Below are 20,955 nucleotides of genomic sequence, written 5' to 3' on the forward strand. Positions count from 1 at the left end.
TATATATATATATGCAATAAAAAAGAATGGTGACCGGGGTTGTTAGTTACTAACATGTTCCCTAACATATCCTTTGGTGTTCCTTTGAAGACAGAAAGTCAAACAAGTTTGTTCGATATGAGGGTGAGTAAACAATGACAGAATTTTCCTTTTTGGAAGAGACCCACTGTTTGCCAACACTGGGAGACTGGAGCACAAATTTGTAGCTTGAAAGAAAAGGGCATTTACTCGCAAGTTTTGGGGTCAGTTCAGGATGTGCAAAACTACATATTTTCAAATCGACTAGTTGTTGGGTTGTCTGAACAACCAGTCAACCAATTGGTCTAAATTATGCTGATTTTGTGTTCAACGAAATCTGACTGGATGTGTTTCTTGACCCTGAGGGGGCATTCACATACGACATGTTACTGAGTTCAAAATGGATCACACCACAATTGTACAGAATGCAGGGGTTTTGAGACCAATTGACCATCATGTCCCATCCCTACCAGTGGGTAAGTGCCATTTCCAAGCCAAAGAGTATCACAGACAAATACGGCAAACTTTCATAAAAAAAAAAACAAAAAAAAACTTAATCCTGTTAAAAAAAACAAAACAAAAAAAAAACATTTCTCATTTCTATGCATTATATACCAATCAAAACAGATCCAGATGAAGACATTGCGATAATGAATTATTGTGCTGTTGTGCAAGAGTTTTCCCAAAAGCATGAGCAATTATCTGAGAGTGCAGATTGAGCCCTACCTGAGACAAGTGATACTGTGTCTTTCTCCCATGATACAACAGTGACGTACTCCTCGACTGAGGCCGGGATAATGCACTTGAAGACGGCTGTATTCCCCCGCATGACTCTCTGATCAGCCACACGAACTGTGTACGGCTCCCGGAATACTGAAGTACAGACGAAGTAATGTTAGAACGTTTTTTACATTGTTCTTTCAAATACACAATACTATTAATCAAAAGTGTGGTCTCCAAGGCAGCCCATTATTGCTGTATATTTAATATATATATATATATATATATATATATATATATATATATATATATATATATATATATATATATATCTTTATCTTTAATTTATAATACATATTTCAATATTAAAATCTAAAACCTATTACTATTTTTGTTCAAATGTGTACTCAACTCAGTTTGTTAAAAAAAAAAAGATATAAAATAGATATAAAAATATACATGAAATAAACATAATAGGTATTTATACCTATTTCAATTTCTATAATTTATTTATTTTTCCATTTTAAAAGGTTCTCTAACTCTGGTAAAAAAAAAAAAAATAATAATAATAATAATAATAAACAATTAAATGAATGAATGAATGAATAAAAAGATACATTTCAAATAATATTTTCATCAAATAAAAATTCATTGTATTACAAAAGATCAATATTTGTGAAATTTATATTCAGTTTGTTAAAAATCCCAAAAGTTGCTGTCTGCACACTGAATGCCAATAAGACTGAAAAAAGGTCAAGCAAAAAAGTTTTTTTATTCTTGCTTAGTGAAAAATCGCAGTGTACAGTGCAATGAAGAAAGCCATAGGTTGAAACGTTTGCTTGGTAATCTGTTTTTTAAACTGCGCACTGCACTTTTTCACTATGCAAGTTTAAAATAAAAAAAATTTATAGATTTTTGCTAGACAATTTTTTTCAGTCTGGTTGTCATTCAGTGTGCAGACAGCAACTTTTGTGATTTTTTAATATATTTGTATGTATATATATGAAATATAAAAATGTGGAAATTTTAATAAAAACAATCGAGTAAGTAAATATAAATTTCTAATAATATTAATAAAATAAAATTTCACTGTGTTATAAAAGACCTATATTTGTGTAATTTTTATTTAACAAGATGTTGGGTGTTACTTGCTGTTTTTTTCTTTTTTTTTTTTCTTTTCAGGTGACTAAAATACAGTGCTGAATTCTCAGGGCCAGCAAAGCCTTCTCTGCTGGCCTAACATGTCAAATAAATAAATATTTTTCATCCTTTCATTCTCAATCACCTTTTTGCATATGTATTTTTAATCACTTTCCACTCTTAATTAATCTACAAACAAATAGAGAAAAACGAAAAGTTTATCCAGTCAGAATTTATTCCTTGATGTTTACAAGCGAAGTGTGACAACTGTTTCACAAATCACATGCCCAAAGCAGAGCATGAGTTTGAGCTCCATCCGGTCAGGCCTTCAGAATTTCCACAGATTCCCTAAATTCAGATGTCAGATTCATCAGCCAATCAGATTGATTTATTTGTTCTTGGTGGGTGTTATCTTTAGGATATGTCAGATTCATCAGCCAATCAGATTGATTTATTTGTTCTTGTTGGGTGTGATCTTTAGGATATGGCCTTCTAGCTGGCCTTGAGTGACGTAATCATGCTTTAAGTGATGTGATTTGAAAGTGAAGAGCGTGAGATCTTGAGATGAGTCGACTGTCATTACTGCCGCTGTCGCCATTGAGAAAGAGATCCTTATGGATTTAAAAACACGAGATGTTCTGCATGACCGTGTGATTGCTTAATTTATTAAACAGGAAAGGAGGACTGATTTTCACTTAAAGCAAATTGGTAAGTGCTTTTTGCATTGTTATAGCAACATCCGGAGTTTTCTAAGTGTAAATTAGGCTGCTTGAGCATTCGGTATCGGATCAAGCTTTGAAAAGTAGTGCTGCTTTCCATTCAACTCGGAAAGTCGGATTTTCCAACTTCCTACTAGGAAAAGTGCAATGGAATGCATCTTGAAGTCAGAATTACAACTTGTAGGCTCGTGCAGAAATTCTCAACTCCGATTTCACCGAGATGCAGGGGCATGATGTCTCACAAACATGTCGACACTCAGGGAGATATACAAAGTAAGTGATAAACATTCACTTTATTAAGTAATATCGATAAATGAGTTCGTTTCCACATTACATGATATTAAAGCTTGTTTAACAAACGCCTGCAGAAACAGGTGTATAAAACATTATAATCTCTTTTGATAATCGTACACCTGAAGCACAAATGCTAGCGCTGCAGCATTGTTTATCAGTTGGGTTGCTAGGAGACATCTCTAATGAGAGTCAAACCCCTGCTAAGCTAACGGGAGCGGGGAATGGAATGCATTTATGGTCGGAGATATCAAGTAGGAATATCCCACATCCAACTTGAATGGAACGCAGCATAACCGTGTACCCTGACGAAACGAAATTTATTGCAAGCAACATTTAAATCGCAAATATTATTAGATAGATTTTTCCAGGTATTATAGACCTCCTTGGTAGATTCATATGAAAAATTATGATTTTTGAATGTCTGTTCGGGAGACGTTAATTTCACAAAACAGTCATGCTGCAGTTAAAATTAGGCTTGCTTGAGCATTAAGTGTTGTTTCAAGTTTTGGCTTTCGTGCGTGGACATGTTTTTAAAATGTCATGTGGTATTGCTAGTTAGCTGCGACATAATGTATGATGCCCAAAGGCATAGGGTGTCTTATTCATTGTGAAACTGTGTTTTCTTAATGGCATGAATCACACTGAAGGCCTAGACTTTAATGCACAGCCCGCTACTGCTAAAATATGTTTATAATGCACATTGACCTGAAAAAAAAAAAAAAAAAATTCACACATGACTGACCAGAGCAAAGATTCATTAATATTTCAGTGTTTTTCATCTGTCTATCATAGAGCTGTCACAGCATCACAGTGCTATGAACACTCTTCAGATGCAATGCTGAACTGTAGGGAGCACTCAGCATTACATATTTTACAGATCTTGAATTTCTCTCTTATGTTTCCACTTTTGCACTTTATTTTCATTGTTTTTTATCACCATTAATTGCTGTTTTTCTTTACCTCCTTCCAAACTAATCACCATGGGGCACAAAAGGAGAATTTTGGAATTTTCTGAACTATTCCTAGATAAAAGATAAAACTATTCCTTGGTTATATATGCACACTGTTGATCTGACTGACCAGCCTTAATGTGGAGATCTTGACTCCTGATCTTTCCTGCAGTGTTTTCCGCTGTGCAGTAGTAGGTATTGTCATTGATTAGGTTACTAAAGCTGGATGGCAGGAACCCATAGATCTGCAGCGTGCCATTGGGGTGCACATGGCGGATGCCTGGGACATCGTAGATCTCTTCCCCGGAGGCGAGGTACCAGCGCAGCGTGGCGGGGGGCACGGCCGCGGCGGGACAGGGCACCAGTGCCCCTGTGGTGCTGGAGAACACTACCTCTTGCAGAGATGCATTGACAAAATATAAGCTGGAACGTAGATCTTCACCGAAAACTGCAAAAGACAGAAGAAGATGTGAGTGAGTGAGTGAGTGTGACCAATATATTGTTTACTCCATATCAGCTTACTGTGTAATAAGTTTACATTTTAGTCTGGTGGTGTGTGAATAAACTATGTGATACATAATCTTATGATGTCAAAACATCTTTGAGGTAAAATTTCAAAGCTTTAGGCTAAATGAGCAAAACAAGGGTCTGTTCCAAAACCTGCCTTGCTGTGTCCTGCCTACATAAGCAGCTGTCTTCAGTGGCAGCATACTAACTGAACCGGAGCCTTATAAGATGCCAATTTGGAACGCTCTTCATAGGCAGCAACTCATGGGAGACTCAAATTGCAACTGATTTCAGTACAGGTGACTCTAGAGAAATGATGTGATATTCTAAAGTGCAGAAATATACATTGCACACAAACACATTTTAGATAAATTATCCAGTTTTCTATTATTTTAAACCATTTTGTATCAAATATGGCGACATAAAAAAAGAGTTACACAAAGACACTTCTCCAAAAATTTCCTTTTGTGTTACACTGATTTGAAACAACAAAAGGGTGAATAAATAATGACAGAATTTTCATTTGTGAGTAAACTATTTTTTAATACTCAGCATCCCTGGAAAATAAGGGGGTAATTTAACCAATCACAACCAAAGAAAAGTTCAAGATGCTGTATGACCTCTTGCTAAATGCTGTCTAATCAGTGTTCAGTGCCACAGCCCCTATCCATGCTCCAGTTCAATCTCTGTTTGACAGTAAATGGCTCACTAGTGACAGCTGGCAGCGCTTCCCTCGGGACCAAACATTTTAGCACTTCATAAATTTCTAACAAGGTTTCAAATCGCAGCAGTTTCAGCCTTTTCTGAGGTTCAGTGGCTTTTGCTCAAAGCAGAAGGTGCTCATACTGTGGAAGAAAATGTGTTTTCACGACCACATGTGCACCCACATGGTCAGATATAACACTCCAGTCACTTGCACACTTGATAAGCAAACACTGACAAGCAAACAAACGAAACCCGTGAACAAATGCTCATAATCATGATTATCTTTACTGTGGCAATCAGAGGCATGTGGTTTAATTCATCAAGTGGCACATTGCAGCAAGCTTCTGTTATAATATCTTGATTTGCCAGCGAGAGGCTTGGTGGAACGTACGGTCTCAAATTAAATGGCGTGAAAACATTCTGGTCTTTATGCAATGAGAATTTTCTAAACTGTTATAAAGGCAGTCACTGGGTCTCTCTATTTGTGCATAACACTTATTCATCAATAAGTTTGCCCTGAAATGTATTCGAAGTTTAGGTTAAAATTTAGAACCAGCTTGTATGGGAAAATCACAAACTTAAGTTTGTGATTTATATATATATATATATATATATATGTGATGAGGAGGAGGGCGTGGCCAGGCTGTGAGTGTGCACGCCTCGTGCTGAGCAGCCCAATCATCGGGAGAGAGGTAAGAGGAGTCGTCGGGAGTGCTGGAGAGAGAGAGACACACGCGGAGCTGTGTGTGTATGTGTGTGTGTCGTCATGTTATTATGTTCCAGTTCAGTGTTTTAAGTTGTAATGAAAGTCTTGTTGAGTGTCAATCTGGTTCCTGCTTCCTCCTTTACCGACGAACGAGAGGCTTGTCTGCCACAAAATATTAGGGCTATCAATCGATTTAAATGTTTAATTCGCAATCACAATTAATTACATATCAATATTTCCTCAGAAAGGCCCCCAGTTACACTTCCTATAATGCCATCTAGCACTCTGCACATGCATCAAGCACAAGGAAGTGTTATCGAGCTTGAAATCTTGATCGTGCTTAGAGACTGCAATGGCAACATGTACAGTGTAAAAGGAGTTATATTTTGGTTTGTTCTCACACAAAACTGATTGGACCATTTCAGAAGACATTTATTAAACCACTGGAGTCATATGGATTGATGGATGATGCCTTTATGTGATATTTGGACCTTCAAAGTTCTGGCCGCCATTCACCTGCATTGTATGGACCAACAGAGCTGAGATATTCTTCATTTGTGTTCTGCAGAACAAAAAAAGTCATACACATCTGGGATGGCATGAGGGTGAGTAAATGGTAAGAGAATTTTAATTTTTTGTGTGAATTATTCCTTTAATACAAGTGGTCCATCTCAGCTAAACTGTGGCTGAGTTAGAAATGGCACACTACCCATTCTACTCTTACTACTTCTGTCATATGTGTCTATTGCAAAAATAGTATGAGTTGTGTGATTGTATGCAATTCCAAACTCAGCCTGTCTCTATTGTGGTTTCTTGCCTGAACAATTGTGCGTTGCCTGTAAAGCTGGAGTCACACTTACCGCCCCCTGCTGACTTCGACTTTTTATATAATTAATCACATTGAATTAACATGTTAAATCGCAGAAAATCCATATGTATATATGAAAATATGTACAATATATGTATGTTATTATCAGACATGAACAACTAAGTGATCCTACAATAAGCCTTACTGGTTTCAGTAAAAAAAAAATATATATATATGTGCAATAATAATGTGCAATATAGATCGATCTAAGATATGTTGTCTTGGCCTACACAAAAGGTGTTTTTTGTTTCAATTAATTAAAAGAATGCCATGCGCATGATCTCAGGCGGGAGCGTAAGGATATGTTTGCAGAGAGTAACGAATTGCAGTATAGGTGAGGTTGTGTGGAAAAAAATTCCATTTGTCCACTAAAAATGAATAAATCTTAATTAAGATCATAAGCCATCCTGTGGAGAGTATCCAGCGTCACATCTACAATTCCCATCTACAATTCAATGTCTACACTTCTGCCTTTGTGCATGCAATTTCAGCTGCAGACAAAATTGACAATTATACTAATGCTCACATCCTCGATTTGGCCTATATTGTTAAAAACTAATCAAATACTCTTTTTATTCCATAACAGGTTCTGCTGAGAGATGTGTTTGCTCTGAGAGTTCAGAGAAAGAGGTCGATTTGATGCTATTGTGCTCACTAGTAGTAAATACACTTTAAATAAATTAGCTTTCTGGAACAGAACTTCACTGTAACTGTACCAGTACCTGTCTTCAAAATTTTTAGATTCAAATCTTATTTTAGTTGTGAGTAGGGGTGGGCAGTATGATCAAAATATCAGTATAATCAGGGAATTATTCATTGTATATCACAGTAAATATCACAATATAGTTATTTTTGCTGGAAATTCAATGGGGAAAAATGTCTAATATTGACTATAACTTATAACTGTGGTAATGCCTGTTTTTGGACATTCCAGTCAATTAAATACTTTACAAATGAAAGGTGCTTCATTTTATTTTATAACTTTTCTCTTTTAGTTTTGAACTTGATGGATGCACACCAAAAGATAAGATTATTATTCAACAAATGAATGATAAGTCTGGTATCTGTACAAAAACAGCTTCACATTATGTAACACTAATGCTGTGTAGGGTGTAATCTGATCACTTTCAATTAGAAGTACAATAACTGAGTTATACATATTTCTAAAAAAAAAAAAAACAATTAATGTAGAATATTTTTTAAACATGAATTATGTTTATGTGTACGTCTATTTGTTTTTATGTGACAACTCAACTCAAGAGGCAACCATAAAGAACTACAGACATATAGACATTATTTTGAATTTGTTGAGTGGATATATATATATATAATTTAGTTTTAAGGGGCCTGGGTATCTCAGCAAGTAAAGACGCTGACTACCACCCCTGGAGTCACGAGTTCGAATCCAGGGCATGCTGAGTGACTAGAGCCAGGTCTCCTAAGCAACCAAATTGGCCCGGTTGCTAGGGAGTGTACAGTCACATGGAGTAACCTCCTCGTGGTCGCTATAATGTGGTTCTCACTCTCAGTGGGGTGCGTGGTGATTTGTGCGTGGATGCCGCGGAGAATAGCGTGAAGCCTCCACACGCGCTATGTCTCCGTGGTAACACGCTCAAAAGCCACGTGATAAGATGCGCAGATTGACGGTCTCAGGCGAGGAGGCAACTGAGATTCGTCCTCTGCCACCCGGATTGAGGCGAGTCACAACGCCACCACGAGAACCTAGAGCACATTGGGCATTCCAAATTGGGCAGAAAAGGGGAGAAAAAAAAAAGAATAATAATTTAGTTTTAATAAAGTGAAGTCATTAGTAATGGGATTATGTTTCCCATGAAGTAATCACTAACCAAATATGTAATTTGTAATTTGTATAGTACACATTTTTGAGTAAATTACACAACACTGAACTTCAGTAAAAAAAAAAATAATAATAATACAAAAATAAAATGGATAGTTCAGGCAAGTTAACATTGCTTGATCGCTGTAAACAACCTTTTTTTTTTTTTTACAACTCTTAATAACAAGTTATTCCATGTCTTTAATTGTTTGGTACATGCCCCTCTCCATATTTATTATTTCTGTATTTATATTAATAGCCGAGCAAATGTACCATAAAATCAACACTAAAGCAAACTCTTTTGTAATGAATCTCAATTGATACATTACCCCCTTTGCACGCATTTACTGTCCAGATGATTGTGATACACAAGGTTGTGCAGAAAATGTAGCCCTCTTAAAGGTTTGCCAGTTTTCTCTACACATGAGCTAGCCAAAATGAAGTTGAATGGCAAAAGCCACATCAAATCCTTGAAAGGGCCACATGCTGACTTTACAAGAAAACATTGCTTTGATACTCAACAACCCCTGAGGAAACATTCATAATTGTCATAATTTTTTATGAGATGAACCAAAAAGACAGAAAGGTGACAATATTCAATAATGTATTGCGTACATTCATTATTAACCAAGCTTTTCCTCTGTCTTTAGGTAAAGCTATGGAAGAAAAAACACACTCTATTCAATATTAAATGGCTTGCTCTCATCTAAAGATACAAGTCAAATTCATCTGCTCTCCCATTTCTTTGGGTTCAGAGAGAGAAAGAGGGTGATTGGGATGGCGGTTGACTCTAATGCACTGGCCTTGCTTTGCCTGGATTCCTTTAATGCCGTGTCATCTTAGGCATGGATTGCATCTGACAGCTGACGGAGACTGGCTAACACCAAGCCAAGGTGACTTTAGTAGGGCACTTCAAAAGATGCACAGAGAAACACACACACAACTAACAAGAAAAACTTTTCCACATAATTAGCCGTGCACATATGCACGGCCTGCAAAACCCCCCAAACTGACGGCGAAGCTAGTCCCTGGTACACATACACAAACATACAAGCCAGTCTAGATGTGCTGATATTGATTTCTTTTGACTTTCTGTCTAGCAGCATCTATTGATGTGCTTTCGAAGGTACCATTTGATGTTCATTCAGAATATACACTTTACATTAATGTTCCAATTGTTAAGGGTTTATAAAGGGGTTCATTAAAGACAAGTAATTAATTTAGAAATGTATTATAAATGATTGGCTATAACACCATGAATAAAAAGGTGACTGTCATTCAAAATGTACCAAATAGTGAAACAATAGTGATAGTAACCTATTACATTTTACCTTAATGTAGAGTAAATTGGATACATATGAAGAAGACACATCAGACTTTATTACATGATATATGCTGTGAATGAGCATGAAGACCTGAAAAGTGTTTTTGCAGAGGACTTTAGGTAACTAGAACCAGGCAGGTTGGGACACTATTAGTCTATTTTTTGCTGCATTGTGACATAGGTAACACTTTACAATAAGGTTGCATTTGTTAACATTACATAATGCCTTAGTTAACATGAAATAACAATGAACAACACTTATTTACAGCATTTATTCATCTTGGTTAATGTTAATTAACAGTCAAGCCATTTTTATTTGTATAGTGCTTTTCACAACACACATCGTTTCAAAGCAGCTTTACAGAAAATCATGCTTCAACAGAAAATGAAACTATAATATCTATAAAGTCTTAGAGTCATCATTGTGTAATTGTAAATTGTGTATAAAAATACATTATTAAATAGTTCAATAATAAATTATTGTATTTAGAACCACAGTGAGCATGCCGAAGGCGACTGTGGCAAGGAACACAAATCTCCATAAGATGTTGGTTAATGGAGAAAAATAACCTTGAAAGAAACCAGACTCACTGTGGGGGCCAGTTCCCCTCTGGCTAAACAGCATGAATATAATGCCAATATTAGTTATTTGTGTGCAGTGCAAGTCATGGTTTAAAATTTGTAAACTAAGTGTTAAGGGCCAGTGTTTAAACAAAGATTTTGTATGAACTGTAAGATTAATGACTAATGTCTTTGAAGTCCATCCTGGATTAACTGCAGAAGTTCACATAGATGCATTGTCCTTTGTTAGTTGGCCGATGAAGGCTTTTGTTGGCAATTAATTGATAGTCTATGTATTCCATTTCAAGAGTGTATTCCATAAATAAACAAAGGTGATACAGGCAGAGATCAATGAGGTGCATCACAGTTCAAATGGCAGGTCATTTCGGTGAGGTTCGGTGGGGTCCATCCTAAATCCAAGGTTCAGGCAGTGGCATATGCGATGTTTTAGAGTTGGAGTTGGCATAAGTTCATCTTCTGAAGTCCATCGTAAATGACTGAAGTGATGTCTGGCTAGCACCGGCTGTAGTTTGTCGTCATCACTCAGCGACTAGCAGTGGAGCCTGACACCAAGCAGGAACAGAGTTGGATATGAATCCCGAGGTTGAGACAGGGAAACAAATAGAATAATATTAGCGTAGATGCCATTCAATTTATTGCAGAGTTATAGATTATGACAAATGTTTCTGAGAAATGTTTCTGGTTCCGGCAGACCTAACTAAAGCAGCCTAATTGTGAGATGATGGATAAATTAGGTGTATGCCTGGCTAAATATATGAGTCTTTAGTCTAGACTTAAACTGAGTGAGTGTGTCTGCATCCCGCAGTGTTAGGGAGACTATTCCATAGTTTTGGTGCCAAACAGGAAAAGGATCTACCTCATTTTGTGGATTTTGATATTCAAGGAACTATTAACAGGCCAGAATTTTGTTATCATAATGAATGTGATGGAATATAGTGTGGTAGAAGGTCACTTAAGTACTGTGGAGCTAGACCATTCAAAGATTTCTATGTAGTTAACAGAATTTTAAAATTAATATGAAATTTTACAGGTAGCCAATGTAATGATGATAAAATTGGGCTAATATGATCGTATTTTTTAGTTTTAGTCAGCACTGTGGCAGCTGCTTTTTGAACCAATTGATGTTTATTTATTGAACTTGCAGTACATCCTCCCAGGAATGCATTAAGCTAATCTAGTCCTGAGATTATGAACGTATGAATTAGTTTTTTGGCATCAGCAACAGATAGCATGTGTCGTAACTTAACAATATTTCTGAGGTGGAAGAATGCTGTTCTACAAACAATGGAAATTTGATTTTCAAAGGACAGACTAATATCAAATATAACACATAAATTCTTCGCTGTAGAAGACGACGTAATCCATTGAGAGTCAAATGATATTTTAGTGGCTTATTTTTAGAGGTTTTTGGTCCAATAATTAGTACCTCTGTTTTGTCGGAATTGAGTAGAAGGAAATTTCTAACCATCCAATCTTTGATTTCATTGATACACTCTGCTAATTTGGAGAATTGTGAAATTTCATTGGGTTTAGAAGAAATATAAAGTTGGGTAAAGTCAGCATAACAGTGGAAACTTATTCCACGATTCCTGATATTATCTCCCAGGGGAAGCATATATAAGGAGAAAAGCAGAGGCCCTAAAACTGATCCCTGTGGCACTCCATACTTAACTTTTGTTTGATATGACAATTCGTCGTTTACACATACAAAGTTGTAGTGGTCTGATAAATAGGACCTGAACCATGCTAATGCAAGTCCACTAATGCCAACATAATTCTCCAGCCTATTCAAGTGAATGTCGTGATCTATGATGTCGAAGGCAGCACAAAGATCTAAAAGCACTAGAACAGAAATGTAGCTGCGATCAGATGATAAGAGCAAGTCATTTGTAACTCTGATAAGTGCAGTCTCTGCACTGTGATGGGGCTTAAATCCTGACTGAAATTGTTCATATATACCATTTCTCTATAGAAATGAACATAGTTGGGAGGACACTACCATGGGAGATTTGAAATCGGTCTATAATTAGCCAATTTGCCAGGATCAAGCTGTGGCTTCTTAATAAACGGTTTGATAACTAACATATTAAAGTTTCTTGGGATATGTCCTAAGGATAGCGAAGAGTTAATAATATTAAGAAGAGGTTCTGAGACTACAGGGAATACCTCTTTTAAGAGCTTAGTTGGTATTGGATCTAACACATGATGTGGCTTTAGATTTTTTGAAAAGTTTTGTTAGCACTTCAGGACCTATGACAGCGAAGGATTGAAGTTGCTCGTGAGGAAAATTATGAGACGCTGTTTTCTGAGGTGCTATGACAGTTGATTGCATAATTCCAATTTTATTTCTGATGATTTCTAATTTATCAGTAAAGAAATTCATGGTCATTATTATCGTGCTATGACAAAATATCTGGTTCATTCAATGATTTATTCATAACCATTTTAGCCACAGTACTGAATAAAAACCTAGGATAGCTGTGGTTATTTTCTATGAGTTTGCTAAAATATGCTGACCTGGCAGCTTTTAGTGCCTGTCCGTAGCTACAGACACTATCCTTCCATGCACCGCGAAATACCTCTAATTTTATATTTTTCCACTTGCGCTTCATTTTCCATGCTGCTCTCTTGAGAGCATGAGTGTGATCATTGTACCATGGTGTGGGGATTTTTTCTTGAATTTTCTTTAATTGAAAGGGGGCGACAATATCAAGAGTGCTAGAGAAGACTGTATTTATATTTTCTGTTATTACTTCAAGTTCTTCTAGACTTTTTGGCTTACTGAGTATGTGAGACAATTCTGGAAGATTATTAGTGAAGCTATATTTAGTGGTCAAAAGAATAGTTCTACCTGAATGATAGCATGGTGTAGATTGAGTGACATTAGCTGATCGCAGCAAACAAGAGACCAGGTAATGAACTGAGATGTCATCACTCTGAATTTCTACAGTATCAACATCAACTCAATTAAATCTAGTGTATGATTATGGCAATGAGTTGGTCCTGACATATTTTGTCTGACTGCAAGAGAGTTGAGAATATCGATAAATGCTAATCCCAATGTGTCATTTTCATTATCTATGTGAATGTTGAAGTCACCAACAATTAAAACTCTATCTACAGTAACTACTAGATCTGATAGAAAATTTGCAAATTCACCAAGGAAATCAGAATACAGCCCAGGTGATCTGTATACTGTAGCAAGGGCAAAAGATTGTCACATTAAGCATTATTACTTCAAAAGACTTAAACTTATATCCTGTCCTCTGAGTAACACCAAAAACTTCACTGTAAATTATAGCAACACCTCCTCCTCGACCCTTCAGATGAGGCTCATGTTTATAACAATAACCTGGGGGAGTAGATTCATTTAAACTAATATACTGTCATGATTAAATGTGTTTTTGTTCATGTCTTGTTTTCATGCTTTTTATTTTGAAATTAGTTTACTTCCTGTCCCTGTTTTTGATCATGTGTCCTTGTCATTTGATTTCCTGTTCCCCTCATTTGTTCCTGTCATGTGAGGATCTGGTTTCATGTGTCTTGTTATCTTATTATCAGTTCTGTTTTATTATTGGTTCCTGTATATTAGTCATGTTATCATGTTCATTAGTTTAGTCTCGTCATTGGTTGTCTATGTCATGTGGTTACCCATGTCCATGTATTTAAGCCCTCATGTTTGCCATTGTCCTTTGTCAGGTATTGTGTTTGTGTAATGTTCCATTGATCTTGTTCAAAAGTTGGTTTCATGGTTTCATATCATAGTTTAGTCAAGTCATAGTCAAGTTTAGTCTAGTCTTTTGTTTTATTCTTGCCTTTGTTTTGATTCACTTTGGATTTGTAAAATATCTGCACTTGGGTTCTCACATCATCATTGTCCTCGTCCATTCCTGTGTTCAGCCTGTCCTGCCTGCTCTGTAACGTTACATATATTCATCCAGTTTATGCCAGATTTCAGTCAAACAGAGCGCTTCAAAACTATGATCTATAATAATTTCATTTAAAATTAGTGCTTTGAAAGAGATATAATCTTTAGTAGCCCTAACTTTATATGATATTTATCTTCAAATATTTTTTTTTCTTTTTTTTTTTCTAGTTTGACCTTAATGACATTTTTGACACCTTTGACATTTCTAAATTATTTAGTGAGGGGTTTGTGTTTGGTAGTTCGGGGAACAGACACAGACTCTATATGATATCTATGTGATACAGTGTGATGTCTCAAGGCAGCTAGCAGACATTTGAATTAACCAGTTTGTCTGCTTCCTGACCTGGGCCCCAGTTAGTCAAATACTCTCACTATTAAGACTATGAGCCAATTACTAGAGAGAGAACGGCACCTTCCCTGGAGGGATGGATTCCATCTCTCTTTAGCAGGTCAGGTCTACCCCAAAAACTCTTCCAATTGCCTATAAATCCTATGCTATTCTCCGGACATTACTCAGACATCCAGCCGTTCAGTGACACTAATCTACTGTAAACCTCGTCACCACAACGAGCAGGGAGGGGACCAGAGGATATTACAGTGTCTGGCATTGTTTTTGCAAGTTCACACACCTCTTTAACATTATATTTAGTGATCTCCGACTGGCGAAGCCGGACATCGTTAGTGCTGACGTGAATAACAATTTTAGAAAATCTACATTTAGCATTAGCCAGCACTTGTAAATTTGATCTGATGTCAGACGCCCGAGCACCCAAAATGCATTTAACAATAGTGGCTGGAGTCTCTATTTCCACGTTCTTTACAATAGAATCACCTATTACTAAGGCTCTTTCAACATGATTCTCAGTGGGTGAATCACTGAGTGGGGAGAATCGATTGGAAAACCTAACAGGAATGGGAAAGTGGTGTCGCTTTGCTGAGCAAGTATGCCACCAAGACCTCATCCAAATGCCCTGATGTGGGGGCTCTACAGCTGGAACCAAAGTGTGTGTGTTGCTCGCTGTACTACCCACATCTGAAACAGTATCTACCGGCTTCTCTTTCTCACTGACCTACACTAGTGTTCGGATGCGTGTCTCTACCTCATTAACCTTCTCCATCAGCCTGACTAATTCCTTACATTTATCACATGTATACCCCTCACTGCTGACGGAAGAAGCTATAGTAAACATGTGGCATGCAATGCAGGAAGAAATAACATGAGCAGATGCCATGACTTACCACAGTTGTTTGTTGTTATGGTTGTTCTTGAGTGGCGAGGATTTGAGATCAGTGTGGTTCGATGTGGTTCCTGATCAGCAGATGTTTGAGATTGATGCAATAATCCATGTAAAACACAGAGGAGAAAACGAATGCACGCAGTCGAGACGCAAGATGTAGACAAGCGGGAAAAAAAGAAAAGAAAAAAGAGAGAAACGGGTGCATGTGGTAAAATGCATGCAGTTGAAACAGTAGAAAAAAATGATGAATGTATAAGAATAAGCAATGCTAAGCAGGCTAGCAAGCTACAAACACAGACTTGTCCAGCATCTTAAATACTTAATTAATACATATACAAACACATTTCTTAACATTAAAAAGATGTACAGTATAAGTTAACATTACTTAATGCATTAGCTAACGTTAACTAACAATGAACAACACCCTTTTACAGCATTTATTAATCTTGTTTTTTGTTAATTTATAGATATGTAGTTAATATAACTAACAAGGAACAGTGCCTCTTTACAGTGTTTATTAATGTTACATTTCTTAACATTTAAAAGGTGTTTAAGTTAACACTACTCAATGCATTTGTTAACGTCAACTAACACATAAAAATAGCACGTATTTACAGTATTTATGTGTCTTGTTTAATGTTAATAATATAAGTTATATTATATATGTATAATATAAACTGGTGAACAACTACATTTCCCACAATGCCGCAGTGTGTTGACACGGAAACGGGAGACTCGCCGAAACTCCCGTTCAACATTGACTGCTCTGATTGGAGGATCGCTTTGGGAATTTGGTTCCGTTGAATTCGGGTTTATCAAAGGATTATGAATGGACACAACGTGGAAGAGACGATTAAGTTGCAAATTAAGGACTAAACTTTCAAATAAATTAAGGAAACGTGAGCGGAGTTCTCCCGTGCAAAACTTATTTTACAGTTTTATTTGAATGTGTTACCTTTGCTATGTAATGCTAATAAATGTTCTGCAAATGTTTACGTGAATTGCTTTACAATAAGGTCTGTCAAAACATAAAATTAAATCTTTGTATTGTTAAATAATGCTAGTAAAGAGCCTAGAAACATTAGCAACACATTAGGTAATGTTGAAATATGTTACACTTTATAACATGGTTCACAAATATGCACAGTAAATGTTTTTCTTATTATTTATCATTATTTAAGAGTCAACAAACATTAGTTAAGCATTAATTGATGTTCAAATGGTTTCCACTTTACAATAAGGTTCACAAATATGCATAATAAATACTTATTATCATTATCATTCATTAAAAGTCAAAAAACATTAGTAACACATTAATTGATGATAATCAAAGGGTTTTCACTTTACAATAAGGTTCACAAAATTCCATATACTGTATATGTGAGTGACAATTCTTATGATATCCCTCCAACTTTTCTCCACAATGAATGTTATGATATACACCTTTCAGTGTTGAGAAATGTGTTAGTATATACGCTGTATATTATTATAGGCCTTCATATACATTAACATTAATAAACACTTTAAAGAGGCGCTGTTACTTTTTAGTTCACATTAACCATATATCTATAAATTAACATAAACCAAGATTAATAAATGCTGTAAAATGGTGTTGTTCATCGTTAGTTAATCTAAGCTAATGTATTAAGTAATGTTAACTTATACATCTTTTTAATGTTAAGAAATGTGTTAGTATATGTATTAATTAACATTAACCAAGATTAATAAATACTGTAAATAAGTGTTGTTCATTGTTATTTCATGTTAACTAATTAATTAACTAATGTTAACTAAGGCATTAACTAATGTTAACAAATGCAACCTTTTGTATAAAGTGTTACCGTGACATAAATCATGAAATAATGTCATTTTATGTCATATTTAATTAATTTTACAGTTCAATCAATATCCTTTAGATTTAAACATTTCTGACCAAAAATCTCAGTTTACTCAATTAATATATGACTTGTATTACACATAGCTAACTGATATTGGCATTATATTCATGCTGTATAGCCAGAGTGTTAACTGGCTCCTTTTTTAAGGCATGATTTTCAATTAAGTTTTTAAATTAAACTGCTCAACAAGGACTTAAGACATTACAGACATTATAGCATAATTTCTGTAAAGCTGCTTTAAAACGACGTGTGTTGGGAAAAGCAGTATACAGTACAAATAAAAATGACTTCACTTGACTTATGCATTTGATTAATGTAAGCATAAATAAGAGTATTTATTAAGCATTTATAACTTGTAAGTTCAAAATGCTCACTATTTGGCAAATATTGCATGACATTTTTTATGCTTTTTATTCATGTTATTATCACCACATATCAATGATTTATAATGCATTTGTGAATGACTTATTAGTCATAAACAAACCCCTATATAAACCCTTAACAAAGGGAACATTAATGTAAAGTGTTACCAGAATTTCTGTATTTCCATAAAGAAAAAGGATTTAACAAGTACAAGTACATGCATGGGTACAAAATTCGAGAAAGTATATTCAAGTCACATTTCGTACATAATCATTTATATGTTTTGAATACAGAAAATAAAGCCTATTTAAGATTTTTGCATTGTGACATTATTTTCGTGAAAATTAAGCACACGAAATATGAGATTCACCCACTTACACCCAGATTTAGAAAGTTCCAGGTCTCTTTTCAGTGCTGTACGAAGATATTGACACAGGGAGAAGGAAGCAGAATTGAGAATTGCGGAATGTAAGAGTTTTCAAAGTACTGGCAGTATTCTAAAAAGCGCTGGCTTTGGAAGCAACAGGAGATAACCTTTATGCCAGAGGCAAAGACTACTAGTCACAATCTAACAGCCGCTATGTGAATATCCACATACTGTATATTCACATATGTGAATATGTAAACAAATAAAGAAAGAGAGAAAATAATGAAAGAAAATCAAGCAACCATTTAATTAAAGAACACATAATGCAGAAGTCACTGACTCAGATTTAGGGTGACCAGTCAATCACACAAAAGAGCATTTATCATGTTCGTCTGTGTAATCAGCCATCACAAACTGCTTTCAGGGCCACTGATGCATTTGATCTGAGCAAAGGTGCAATCAGTGCTGATGAGGCAAACACTAACAACCCAAATACAGAAATGAATCTATGCCTGCCTAGTACTTAAATATGCCAATATCTAAGAACTTTGATTTAGTGGTTTAGTCATTTTTTTTTATTTATTTTTTTTTAGCTGTTTTTCTTTAAAGAGTTCATTAAACACACCAGCATTTTTCTACAATGTTATAAGATATCATTCTAAATCAGTGGTTCTCAACTTATGGGCCATGACCCAAAAATGGGTTACAGATGTGCTGTTTTGAAAGGCTCACAGACGGGAGGAAAAAACAATGCACAATGTAAATAATAAAATGAAACAAGCCATTTAATAATGCATTGTTAAAACAGAAAATATATAAAAGGGGCTTATTATTTCTTTTAAAAGGGTCTTTTTAAAAAGGCAGATTCTATTTGCACCCTGGTGCAAATAATGGTAAATGCTATTAACACCCCAGTGCAAATAGTGGCAGATATTATTTGTACCCTTAACCTGGTGCAAATAATGGTAGATACTAATTGCACCCTGGTGCAAATAGTGTCAAATTCTATTTGCACCCATATTTAAATATTAACATTTATGTGCTTCACTGCAGTGTGTTTATTGTGTTTATTTAGAGTCCCACAGACACACTACATTAACTCCTATCCCTAAACCTAACCTTATCCCTGCCTTAGAAAAAATAACCTTGGTTTTACTACAGTAACCATGGTTCCACGCGGGAAGGAACACGATCGACAGACCCCGCCTCTGGATCAAACCCTTCTCTGCACTCCCAACATTCAATTTGACCAAATCACTGCGATGAAATCAACATTTATATTCATTTTTATCTGTTATTTTAAGTAGTATTAAAGGAAATATTAAAAGTGGAAACAGGATGGGAAAAAAGTGGGACAAAACGCAGATTCAAACTGCGTTCGCTAGGAAAACATTACACATTCACACACCGTCTTCACACCCCACGCCAGTGCAGTGACATCTGTTGGTCAGTTTGTTGTATATTTCTGTGGTTCCACCAGACTGTTTGTGTGCAAATAGCTGCCCTGTGTGGCAGATGCTATTTACACCGGGGTGCAAATAGACACTCCGTTTTAAAAATCAGCTTTTAAAAGGGAAAAGGAAAATAGTATTTCTGTTCAAGTTCAATTTCTAATGAGATTTAATTGTTTTTATCAATACTTTTTAGCACTGAAATAAATATATTTATAATCTACATTTATTTTGCCTTTTTTGTTTTGTTACTGCCACAAGTATGTTCAAAAGACCACACACTTGCAATGTTTTGGCCAAGCATTTGCATTTGAATTTGTGCAAAGTATGTTTCATGGCAAAAGAAGGTGTATCAGGCTGCTAATATACTTCTAGCAAAATAGAAAAATGGGTGTGACATCATTTTGAACAAAATCTGGCCAAAAAGAAGGTGTTTTTGTGTATTTGGGTGTTCATTGCTGTGGTTCGAAACTTTCAGAAAAACTTCGTACTGGCTGTTAAACACATTCCTACTGCCATTAGTCCATGTCATCAGTGGGTGTGACCCTACTATGGTGCCAACATCTTTTTCTGGTTGACTTCTTTACTCGTCGGGATCAGTCATCATGAACACACTGGAGCGCAGACTTTATGAGCTGGTGCACTCTTACCTACATCTGTACAATCGTTAGAGACATTTTCCAAGACTATGCTTTGTGATTTTATTTTTTAGATTTAGTTTACAAAAGTCAATAAAATACAATAATTGATGGTAACGGGTGCATATTATGGCCGCATATAGCATGTTAGCGTTAGTATTAGCATCTTTAATGCAGAATGCAAACATGATAAATTACACATTATCATTTGCATTTACCTGTATATTAAATTATAAACAAGTGGTTAAAACAGATTATTTTTTCTTTTGTACTCTGTGTTCAATAACTCAATAATAGGTGTGCTCTCTGTTTGAGCCAATGTTGTGTTTTGTTCATGTGCTACTGTTTGTGCCAGGTCTGGTGAGCAGGGGCACAACTGTCTGCCCTGTCACTGCTGTACGAGATCACGGGATATCTGCTCCACAATGACAGGCTGTGTCAGGGTCTTAGGGTAATTAAAGCTGCACTCAGCACAACGCCTGGGGGGCTTTAGGTTTGGTGGGGGGTGTTACGGCAAAGGGTAATAAAGCGGGCAACTGGAGACGGGACAAGGATCGAGGACATGGTAGGGACGAGTGGGACAGGGTTTTTGCCACTGTGAGGATGCACTTCTTTCCTACAACCCCCACAGGCTTTAGCACTCGCAGCACTTGCCAAATGACTGTTTCCCAATTTGCTTTCATGAATATTAAGAAGGACATG

General features: G+C 35.9%; 1 protein-coding gene across 2 annotated transcripts in view; it reads right to left on the bottom strand.

Annotated features, from left to right (window-relative positions):
* Positions 1–20,955, bottom strand: part of dscamb (Down syndrome cell adhesion molecule b) — a 264,610-nt gene that overhangs the window by 228,553 nt on the left and 15,102 nt on the right. For both annotated transcript variants that reach the window (XM_051678499.1, XM_051678498.1), the window contains exons 2-3: positions 3,972–4,289; positions 745–891 (exon numbers count right to left, since the gene is read on the bottom strand). In XM_051678499.1, coding sequence (XP_051534459.1) covers positions 745–891; positions 3,972–4,289 — 465 coding nt within the window. The remainder of the gene's footprint in view (positions 1–744; positions 892–3,971; positions 4,290–20,955) is intronic.

This window comes from Myxocyprinus asiaticus, chromosome 39 (genome assembly GCF_019703515.2).
Source record: "Myxocyprinus asiaticus isolate MX2 ecotype Aquarium Trade chromosome 39, UBuf_Myxa_2, whole genome shotgun sequence".
Classification (NCBI taxonomy): domain Eukaryota; kingdom Metazoa; phylum Chordata; class Actinopteri; order Cypriniformes; family Catostomidae; genus Myxocyprinus; species Myxocyprinus asiaticus.